The sequence below is a fragment of the Esox lucius genome, chromosome 24 (assembly GCF_011004845.1).
Source record: "Esox lucius isolate fEsoLuc1 chromosome 24, fEsoLuc1.pri, whole genome shotgun sequence".
Taxonomy (NCBI): domain Eukaryota; kingdom Metazoa; phylum Chordata; class Actinopteri; order Esociformes; family Esocidae; genus Esox; species Esox lucius.
Window position 1 is genome coordinate 16,029,836 of NC_047592.1, and position 12,954 is coordinate 16,042,789.

The 12,954-nt window shown below is 47.0% G+C and overlaps 1 protein-coding gene across 1 annotated transcript in view; it reads left to right on the top strand.

Moving 5' to 3' along the window:
* The window catches only part of dnah2 (dynein, axonemal, heavy chain 2), a 170,146-nt gene that overhangs the window by 93,213 nt on the left and 63,979 nt on the right, over positions 1–12,954 (top strand). Inside the window, 2 exon segments of the mRNA XM_034290623.1 lie at positions 6,132–6,312; positions 6,846–6,984. Of these exon segments, the coding sequence (XP_034146514.1) occupies positions 6,132–6,312; positions 6,846–6,984 (320 nt within the window).

Sequence of the window (12,954 nt, forward strand, 5' to 3'; positions counted from 1 at the left end):
TCCTATATCTACATTACTGTATCTGTCTCTGTTCCTATATCTACATTACTGTATCTGTCTCTGTTCCTATATCTACATTACTGTATCTGTCTCTGTCTTTTACCCAGGGCTGTCAGGGATGACGTCTCTCACCGCCGGGTGACACATGCGGGGTGGGGGGGGGTACGGACGGAGGGGGGGAGGAGGAGACAGAGGAGGCACGGTGGTGTTAGGGTGAGGAGGGGAGGATGATAGACAAACAGACAGGGAACAGAGTGATCCAGATAGACAGGTGAGTAGGCAGAGGTGGATGATGCAGAGAGAGACAGAAAAAGAAGCGAGCTTCCAGTCCCATGCAGTCTTTTTAATTGGATTTTAAAATCTGATCTTTGTCTTCTAAATCTCTGTGCATGAGTTCTTTTTTACAATAACGGCAACATTTAGTTTTTTTTTTTTTGCACGTAATTCATTTCCCTGATCCTCCTATGGCCCATGAAATGATCAGCTAGAATTGTGTGGGTGTTAAGGCGGTTTGAAGATTTGGGTGGTTAGTACACCTGATTGGCTGATATGGATGGTCAAGAGCCCACCCCATTAGCAAGCTAAACAGTCTTTGGTCTATTATACTCAAAACAGCCTTGTGACATTGTGCAGCAAAAGTACCATTCCTCCCAAACAGGCAGATATTCCATTATTCATTTATTTTCAAACAACTCCTACACAAAAATGGGCATTAACATAATTTTCCATTTCCTATTGTTACTTCTACTTAGGGTGTGGAAATATCATCCCAAATGTAATAGAGTTACATCTTTGGCTGCACTGGGCTTTTAAAGAGCTTGTTCTCTCTCTCTCTGTCTTTCATTCTCTGTCCATCATATGCAAATATCTTTGTATTTTCATGCTCCCGGTAACGCCCTGCGGTCTGGAACACAGGACAATCCGTTTCTCTCTTTCTCAAATCGGTTGCCTTGTAGTCACCACCAGGATTTAGTGTAGGAGGAGATATTCAGTCAGGACCTCTCACCTCCTCTCCTCTAATGCACCCAAACACACAGACACACACAGAGACACGGACGCATGAACACAGACTGGTCCATTTGAATGCCTCCTCATCACAACCATACCGTAGCCACAGGAGAGGATGAGACGAGGGGGAGGAATGGAGGAGATGAGAAGGAGGAGGAGAGGAGGACGAACAGGGGAGGAGAGGAGAAGGAATAAAGGAGACGTGGAGGAGGGTTGTGATTGGATTCTTTAATCTCCCGGGGAAGCTTGGATCACTCTTAAGAATAATTTTCCAGGATTTACCCATACACCCCTTCCCCAAATACTGAACATTTTGTATTCTGAGCCAGTTGATGTATGGGATCCAATGTGGGGGGACTAAATCAATTCCAAATGATTGTGCCTCTCAATAACTGCTGGCGATGTCTGGGCAGAGGGAGACATGATTGATGATGATTCTATGGCTAATATGAGTAAGACGGCCAGACACACTCGTACACACTAGCACAGAATGTGGCCATGTCCTGCCTCTGTTACAGTCAGAAAACACACACGCGCGCGCGCGCGCACGCACGCACACTCTGGGCCAAAGCGGCAGGCTGACAGTATTTATAGGGGGGCCGATGTGTTCTATGGCCCCGTAGAGAGAGGAAGCGGAGGGTGTGTGTGTGTGTGTGTGTGTGTGTGTTCTGCTCTGCCTGTAATAACAGAAAGGCAGGACACGCTGTGCACGGAGGAGCACAAATCACCTGTAATTACCACCCACAGACCCACCCATCCATCTCCCCTGCCCCCAGACCGCACGGCATGAATACACTCACGCAGACACACACACACACACACACATACTGAGGCAATTGCATACTTATGCGGTATTATGCGCACGCACACAAGCTGACAAACACGCGCACAGGTATGCTGGCACGCACGCATGCACGCAGGCAGGGCGTCCACACTGTGTTCGTTTCCCAGGCCCACCGTAATCCGAACCCCATCACACTCAGCTGAAGCGGGAGGCTGCACCTCGCTGCTTAGCCCCCAAGACAATGACCCACACACTGGGTTCCCCTCTGGTAAGACAACACGCTACGCCCACATGAACACGCACCCGTCATGTCTGTTGTGTGCGGATGCACAAGATGGCTTCTAGATGATGGTACTTAGACCGAGGAGCGATGTTCCCTCTCTGTGCACTGCTGTTATTACATTACAAGCCTGTTTTCACCTCTTCCCCCCGCCCCCCCCCCCCTCTCTTGTCTCTCTCCCTCTCACACCACCATCCTCTTGACAGAACTGTTACTCCAAAATCCCTCAATTTATATCTAAGCCTGAACCTAACCTCCAACAGCCAACGCTGATTTTAACCCTAGCCCGAATTCTTAGTTTACTTCAAACCTAAACCTAAAATCGCCTTTTTCTTATGGGAGGAGCCAAATGTCCCCAGAGGGTCAAAATGACCGTGTCTTCGTGTCTTTGCAGGGTTTTCGGTCCCCACAAGTGTAGTTATCCCTGTGAGCACGCGCACACACACCCTCTCCAACCTCCCTCCTGTGTGATGTAGTGCTCCCACTGTTTACTCTCCAATGCCGCACAAGACCTGGGAAAATGATAACTCAAACCAGGTCGAAGCTCTCTCCAAATTATGGCCATTGATTTGTGTCTTTATTTTGTCTTTAGTGCAACGTGCTTCCCAGGCTGACTCAACCCAGCCCAAGACTGCCACCTAGTGCCCACCTCTTCTGCTCATAGAAACAGGTTTTTGAGGGAGATAGAAAGTGACTTTGTGTATGTGTGTGTGTGTGTGTGTGCACGCATTCATGAGCGTGTGGATTGGCGTTTTGAAAAAAGTGTGTGTGTGTGTGTGCATAACTGTGTGTGTCACTGGGAGGGCTGCTCTCATGGATTTCATTACCCTGGGCAGATCCTGGCTGAGTGCTGGAGATGCAGGAATGCCCTGGCCATCTGCTGACGATTAGAGTTAGACCTCCAGCCCAATTCAATTAGCATCCCTAGCCAGCCACACTGATTGGCCAGTGAGGCTAGGCTAATGCTAACGCCGTGGCGCATTGACGATGTGTTGCGGTAAAATGCTATGAGGCTAACACAATGTGCCTTATGCTATGCTAAACCACTGGCTTGGCTACACTACTGCTGCCGCTAAAAGGGTTACGCTAGGCTAGGACTAACGCTAAGGCACAGCCAGCCTATCGTGGAGGGGGGACTAGGAGGCTACGCTAAGGCTGTGCCACAGTCAGTCTGTCGCTGCCCTCCCTACAGTAAACATACGAGTTGGCGGCCGTTGCTTCCTGATAAACTCTTCATAGTTCAAATGCAGTGGGGAGGAAGTAAGGCAAGGAATGGAAAGAGGCCTAGGGCTGTTCATCCCCACACACACACTCAGTAAACACACACACACACAGTTCTTCCCATACTGTAAATACACAATACACATGGGCCGCATACAGCAGACCGGTACAGTTAGATTCAATACATGGAGACATTAAACACAAACAAGTCCGTCTCATAAACACTGTTGTTCCCACATATGGTCCCAATTATCTGCAACATTTTTCTTTCATTTCCAACTGCGGGCAGCCTGGCATTTTTGGCAAACATAGTGGAAGTTGAATGTGTGTGCGTGTGCGTGTGTGAGCCCTTGTGAATTTGACTGTGTCTGTATCTCTTGCCTGTGTGTGTTGGGGTTCAGAGAAGTGACATTGGGATGCAGACGTTGACGCGGGAGATGTTTGTCAGCTCCCTCTGCTAGTTTCTCACCTGTCCTCTAACCGGATACACACCGGGCTCTACAAACATGCCCTCAGGCATAGCACACCACACACACACACTCGTTGACAAAAGACAGCCCACACACTCATTCCCAACAGATATTCCAGTCAAATGTCCAGCTCCATTAAAAGCGGTCCTAATACAATAAGCCCAGAGCTCCAGTGTGTCAGTACTGGCTGTCTCCTCACACATGTGTCCCCTAGGCTTCCCTCAGCCACGCAGGCATGGGGCCACTTGCTTTGAGACAGGTTTCTGAGCTTTCCTCCTCCTGCCGGCTGAATAAGACCAGATCGATCAGCGTGCATTACGGGTGTGTGCGTGTGCATGTGTGTGTGTGTGTGTGTGGCCGATGGATGGAGCAAGTGAAGCATGCGTATGTGCGGATTGTGGTGAGTGTTGTGGGTCAGTGAATTTGTGGTCAGCTTTTTATGTTGCTTGAGGGGTCTACGGAGACGTGTGTGTGTGTGTGTGTCAGCTCAGCATTTTGTGTGTGTGCTCGTGTGTGTATTTCTGAAGTCAGTACTTGTCGTATGAATGTATGTGAAGAGTCAGTGTGTTTGTATGGGGGGAATATTGTAATGTGTCTAGATGAATCTTTCAGTGTGTGGGAAAGGGCCGTGTGCACGTTATGGAGTGTGGTGAGAGCTAGTGTGGAAAGGTCTGTGTGTTTTCAATGTGCTTTGTATATCTGAGCATGTGGCTAGCTGATGGAGCGAGAGGTTTTCACACTTAGGTTCCCCGTACCTCACACACTCATCTCCCTTTTTATCTCTTCCTCTTTTCCCCCCTCTTTCTCCTTCTCCCCGTTTCCTCTTTCTCCTTCTCCCCGTTTCCTCTTTCTCCTTCTCCCCGTTTCCTCTTTCTCCTTCTCCCCGTTTCCTCTTTGTCCTTCTCATTTCTCTTTTTCTTACTCTCCCTCATTCCTTTTTTCTCCATTCCAGCCATAGTGGGTCCTTTAATTCTGTGCCTTCCTTATGATGTGATGAAACAACAGGTAGACTAGTGTTTCTGTCCGAGCCCACACCACCCAGTCACCCAGATGTTCCCCCACCCACCCTCCTCTTCCACCCTGCTCTCTTTCCTTCCCCCATCTCTCCCCCTTACTCCTCTTTTTCCTCTCCCTCTTCTCCTCTCACTCCTCTCCTATGCATGTCCCCAGTCTCTCTCAGCACTATAGACCTTGAGAGTTCAAATTGACATTGGAAGACTGGTTATTAATATGTGGTCAGCAGCCGTGTGTGTGTGTCTGTGTGTGTGTGTGTATTACTGGGTTTGTCAGCCCAGAGCCAGGCAGAGTGTCATTAGCCAGACATAGGGAAGGGGCAGCACAGAACGGGAGGGGGTTTGGAGAGCACCACGTCTGACGAAATTAAAGTAACATTGACTCAGTGTCCACACACCTGCGGAAGCCATGATCTGTGTCCGTGTCCATGTTTGTGCTTGCCTGTCTGAGTGTTTCCGTGTGTGTGTGAGTGTGTGAGTGTGTGAGCGTCAGTTGTCACCCGTCGCGTCTGATCCCTGCAGAAGGCTGTCGCCGCCGTTGGCATGGCGACGGCTGCAGTGCTGCGCGAGGCTGCTGCCATGGTTACCAGGCACGCCTTTATTTTCTGAACCCCCCCCATGGTACCTCTTCAGTCCCTTACATCCACTCACCAGTCACTGGGCTCTTTGTCATAGTATTGCAGGTTTAGAGGGGTACAGGGAACGTATATCTGAAAGCTCATTCAGGTGATTGAAAGCAAAGGTGTGAATGATTATTTATTTTCTGGTTTGTATCTTTAATTTATTTTGAACAAATTGTATTAATAGTTTAAAACATTTATATTTAAAACATTTAAATGCTGACATTCTGGACTTTTGTGTTGATCGGTGGCAAAAACTCTGATTAAATCCATTAGATTTCATGTTGTAACACAATCAGGGTTGAGTACTTAAATATTCTGTATATTGGCCCCATATCATACCTATTTATGCACATTCCTTTGTAAATATGCTCGATAAAGCATTTTGTATAGATATTTTCGTACATTCTTATTATAATATGTACAGCCAGTGACTGTATATGTTGGGACATCCTGTACAATATGACTGTATGGATATAATTCACAAATTGTATCACGTATAGAAGTGAGTGCATTAATCATGTTCTCTGACAATGGCCATCTTTATCTTTCAGACGTGAGGTGTTTTGCAAGGTACAGGATGGCCAAGTGAACAAGACATCCAAATTAAGATGCTTGTCTAAAACATCCAACTGTTTCATCCAACTGTTTCCTTGGGGGCTGTAATAGTGTTTCCTTGGGGGGGGGGGGGGGGGGGGGGCTCTTGGCTGTAATAGTAACTCTCTGAACCCGCAGGAGTACGGAGGAGGTGTTCCAGGCCCTGGAGGACAACCAGGTGTCTCTGTCCACCATGAAGGCGTCCAGGTTCGTCAGGGCCTTTGAGAAGGAGGTGGACCACTGGGAACGCTCCCTGTCCCTGGTCCTGGAGGTCATAGAGATGCTCCTCACCGTGCAGAGGCAGTGGATGTACCTGGAGGTGACACACAGAAACACACACACTGTGTCTCGGTTCATTTCAGTCTTGCTCTTCTATCCTCACGTGTTCCCCCCACAGTCATGCGTCCGGACACAGATTTCGGGGGGTTCTTTAGGGTCAGGAGCTTTAACACATGAAAAGCGCAGACTTCATTTCATTTGTGTAATTCCTGTGTACGCGGACAACCTTTCGCATCAGCTCGCGTCCAGCGGGTCCTCTCACACCTAAATCCTGTGACCTGAAACCTAAAACACATTGAGTTCAACATAAACATGTTTGCTCACTATGAGCTGAGCGACTGTCCAAACAGCCTAGCAGTCTGGAGTGTTTTAGCCACGTCTCTTGTGTTCCGCCGGGTGTAAATACACATGGAGGAGGTTAAGGGGCACATTCAGCTTGTCTGTTTTCTATCCTTTCTCCTTAATTTCATCCTTTGTTTCTCTCTCATTTTTACTTTGTCTTGCTCTCTCTCTTCTATCTGCTTTCTTATGTTTGTGGTTTCCCCTGCTCTCTTTCATCCACCTCTCCTGTAGAACATCTTCCTCGGGGAGGACATCCGCAAGCAGCTGCCCAGAGAGTCCGCCCAGTTTGATGGCATCAACAGCAGCTGGAAGACCATCATGTACCGCCTGAACAAGGACAACAACGCCCTGCGGGGAACACACCACCCAGGTACACACACACACACACCACCCAGGTACACACACACACACACCACCCAGGTACACACACACACCACCCAGGTACACACACACACCACCCAGGTACACACACACACACACACACCACCCAGGTACACACACACACACACCACCCAGGTACACCCACACCACCCAGGTACACACACACACACACCACCCAGGTACACACACACACACACACCACCCAGGTACACACACACACCACCCAGGTACACACACACACACCACCCAGGTACACACACACACACACACACCACCCAGGTACACACACACACACACCACCCAGGTACACACACACACACACCACCCAGGTACACACACACCACCCAGGTACACACACACACCAACCAGGTACACACACACACACACACACACACACCACCCAGGTAAACACACACACCACCCAGGTACACACACACACACACCACCCAGGTACACAGACACACACACCACCCAGGTACACACACACAGACACCACCCAGGTACACACACACACCACCCAGGTACACACACACACACACACACACACACACACACCACCCAGGTACACACACACACCACCCAGGTACACACATACACCACCCAGGTACACACACACACACACACACACCACCCAGGTACACACACACACCACCCAGGTACACACACACAGACACCACCCAGGTACACACACAGACACCACCCAGGTACACACATACACACACCACCCGGGTACACACACACACCACCCAGGTACACACACACACCACCCGGGTACACACATACACCACCCAGGTACACACACACACCACCCGGGTACACACACACACACACACACCACCCAGGTACACACACACACCACCCGGGTACACACACACACACACACACACAACCTAGGTACACACATACACACACCACCCGGGTACACACACACACCACCCAGGTACACACACACACACACACACACAACCTAGGTACACACATACACACACCACCCAGGTACACACACACACCACCCGGGTACACACACACACCACCCAGGTACACACACACACCACCCGGGTACACACACACACACACACACCACCCAGGTACACACACACACCACCCAGGTACACACACATACACCACCCAGATACACACATACACCACCCAGGTACACACACACACACCACCCAGGTACACACACACACACACCACCCGGGTACACACACATACACACACACCACTCAGGTACACACACACACCACCCGGGTACACACATACACCACCCAGGTACACACACACACCACCCGGGTACACACACATACACACACACCACCCAGGTACACACACACACCACCCAGGTACACACACACACCACCCAGGTACACACACATACACCACCCAGATACACACATACACCACCCAGGTACACACACACACACACACACACCACCCAGGTACACACACACACAGAGTGTGTGCCGTCTTCTCTTCCACCATAGCAGTGACACCTTTTCAAAGTCTACCGGTCATGTTTTTCATGGGGATTCTAATTAGACATGCAAGGCTAGCGCTGGGCTGGAACAAACACAGGGAAAAACCTGCACACACAGCTATACTCCAGGAATGGGTTAATATGCACACACAGCTATACTCCAGGAATGGTTTAATATGCACACACAGCTATACTCCAAGAATGGTTTAATATGCACACACAGCTATACTCCAGGAATGGTTTAATATCCACACACAGCTATACTCCAGGAATGGTTTAATATGCACACACAGCTATACTCCAAGAATGGTTTAATATCCACACACAGCTAAACTCCAGGAATGGGTTAATATGCACACACAGCTATACTCCAAGAATGGTTTAATATCCACACACAGCTATACTCCAGGAATGGGTTAATATGCACACACAGCTATACTCCAAGAATGGTTTAATATCCACACACAGCTATACTCCAGGAATGGGTTAATCTGCACACACAGCTACACTCCAGGAATGGGTTAATCTGCACACACAGCTACACTCCAGGAATGGGTTAATATGCACACACAGCTATACTCCAGGAATGGTTTAATATGCACACACAGCTATACTCCAAGAATGGTTTAATATGCACACACAGCTATACTCCAGGAATGGTTTAATATCCACACACAGCTATACTCCAGGAATGGTTTAATATGCACACACAGCTATACTCCAAGAATGGTTTAATATCCACACACAGCTAAACTCCAGGAATGGGTTAATATGCACACACAGCTATACTCCAAGAATGGTTTAATATCCACACACAGCTATACTCCAGGAATGGGTTAATATGCACACACAGCTATACTCCAAGAATGGTTTAATATCCACACACAGCTAAACTCCAGGAATGGGTTAATATGCACACACAGCTATACTCCAAGAATGGTTTAATATCCACACACAGCTATACTCCAGGAATGGGTTAATATGCACACACAGCTATACTCCAAGAATGGTTTAATATCCACACACAGCTATACTCCAGGAATGGGTTAATCTGCACACACAGCTACACTCCAGGAATGGGTTAATCTGCACACACAGCTACACTCCAGGAATGGGTTAATATGCACACACAGCTATACTCCAGGAATGGTTTAATATGCACACACAGCTATACTCCAAGAATGGTTTAATATGCACACACAGCTATACTCCAGGAATGGTTTAATATCCACACACAGCTATACTCCAGGAATGGTTTAATATGCACACACAGCTATACTCCAAGAATGGTTTAATATCCACACACAGCTAAACTCCAGGAATGGGTTAATATGCACACACAGCTATACTCCAAGAATGGTTTAATATCCACACACAGCTATACTCCAGGAATGGGTTAATATGCACACACAGCTATACTCCAAGAATGGTTTAATATCCACACACAGCTATACTCCAGGAATGGGTTAATCTGCACACCCAGCTATACTCCAGGAATGGTTTAATATGCACACACAGCTATACTCCAGGAATGGGTTAATATCCACACACAGCTACACTCCAGGAATGGTTTAATATCCACACACAGCTACACTCCAGGAATGGTTTAATATGCACACACAGCTACACTCCAGGAATGGGTTAATATCCACACACAGCTATACTCCAGGAATGGGTTAATCTGCACACACAGCTATACTCCAGGAATTGTTTAATATCCACACACAGCTATACTCCAGGAATTGTTTAATATCCACACACAGCTATACTCCAGGAATGGGTTAATCTGCACACACAGCTATACTCCAGGAATGGTTTAATATCCACACACAGCTATACTCCAGGAATGGTTTAATATCAACACACAGCTATACTCCAAGAATGGTTTAATATCAACACACAGCTATACTCCAGGAATGGTTTAATATCCACACACAGCTATACTCCAGGAATGGGTTAATCTGCACACACAGCTACACTCCAGGAATGGGTTAATCTGCACACACAGCTACACTCCAGGAATGGGTTAATCTGCACACACAGCTACACTCCAGGAATGGTTTAATATCCACACACAGCTATACTCCAGGAATGGGTTAATCTGCACACACAGCTATACTCCAGGAATGGTTTAATATCCACACACAGCTATACTCCAGGAATGGTTTAATATCAACACACAGCTATACTCCAAGAATGGTTTAATATCAGCACACAGCTATACTCCAGGAATGGTTTAATATGCACACACAGCTATACTCCAGGAATGGGTTAATCTGCACACACAGCTACACTCCAGGAATGGGTTAATCTGCACACACAGCTACACTCCAGGAATGGGTTAATCTGCACACACAGCTACACTCCAGGAATGGTTTAATATCCACACACAGCTATACTCCAGGAATGGGTTAATCTGCACACACAGCTATACTCCAGGAATGGTTTAATATCCACACACAGCTATACTCCAGGAATGGTTTAATATGCACACACAGCTATACTCCAAGAATGGTTTAATATCCACACACAGCTATACTCCAGGAATGGGTTAATCTGCACACACAGCTATACTCCAGGAATGGTTTAATATGCACACACAGCTATACTCCAGGAATGGGTTAATATCCACACACAGCTATACTCCAGGAATGGGTTAATATCCACACACAGCTATACTCCAGGAATGGTTTAATATGCACACACAGCTATACTCCAGGAATGGTTTAATATGCACACACAGCTATACTCCAGGAATGGGTTAATCTGCACACACAGCTATACTCCAGGAATGGTTTAATATCCACACACAGCTATACTCCAGGAATGGGTTAATCTGCACACACAGCTATACTCCAGGAATGGTTTAATATCCACACACAGCTATACTCCAGGAATAGTTTAATATCAACACACAGCTATACTCCAGGAATGGTTTAATATCCACACACAGCTACACTCCAGGAATGGGTTAATCTGCACACACAGCTACACTCCAGGAATGGGTTAATCTGCACACACAGCTATACTCCAGGAATGGGTTAATCTGCACACACAGCTATACTCCAGGAATGGGTTAATCTGCACACACAGCTACACTCCAGGAATGGGTTAATCTGCACACACAGCTATACTCCAGGAATGGGTTAATCTGCACACACAGCTATACTCCAGGAATGGTTTAATATCCACACACAGCTATACTCCAGGAATGGGTTAATCTGCACACACAGCTATACTCCAGGAATGGTTTAATATCCACACACAGCTATACTCCAGGAATGGTTTAATATCAACACACAGCTATACTCCAGGAATGGTTTAATATCCACACACAGCTACACTCCAGGAATGGGTTAATCTGCACACACAGCTACACTCCAGGAATGGGTTAATCTGCACACACAGCTATACTCCAGGAATGGGTTAATATCCACACACAGCTACACTCCAGGAATGGTTTAATATCCACACACAGCTACACTCCAGGAATGGTTTAATATGCACACACAGCTACACTCCAGGAATGGGTTAATATCCACACACAGCTATACTCCAGGAATGGGTTAATCTGCACACACAGCTATACTCCAGGAATTGTTTAATATCCACACACAGCTATACTCCAGGAATTGTTTAATATCCACACACAGCTATACTCCAGGAATGGGTTAATCTGCACACACAGCTATACTCCAGGAATGGTTTAATATCCACACACAGCTATACTCCAGGAATGGTTTAATATCAACACACAGCTATACTCCAAGAATGGTTTAATATCAACACACAGCTATACTCCAGGAATGGTTTAATATCCACACACAGCTATACTCCAGGAATGGGTTAATCTGCACACACAGCTACACTCCAGGAATGGGTTAATCTGCACACACAGCTACACTCCAGGAATGGGTTTAATCTGCACACACAGCTACACTCCAGGAATGGTTTAATATCCACACACAGCTATACTCCAGGAATGGGTTAATCTGCACACACAGCTATACTCCAGGAATGGTTTAATATCCACACACAGCTATACTCCAGGAATGGTTTAATATCAACACACAGCTATACTCCAAGAATGGTTTAATATCAGCACACAGCTATACTCCAGGAATGGTTTAATATGCACACACAGCTATACTCCAGGAATGGGTTAATCTGCACACACAGCTACACTCCAGGAATGGGTTAATCTGCACACACAGCTACACTCTAGGAATGGGTTACTCTGCACACACAGCTACACTCCAGGAATGGTTTAATATCCACACACAGCTATACTCCAGGAATGGGTTAATCTGCACACACAGCTATACTCCAGGAATGGTTTAATATCCACACACAGCTATACTCCAGGAATGGTTTAATATGCACACACAGCTATACTCCAAGAATGGTTTAATATCCACACACAGCTATACTCCAGGAATGGGTTAATCTGCACACACAGCTATACTCCAGGAATGGTTTAAT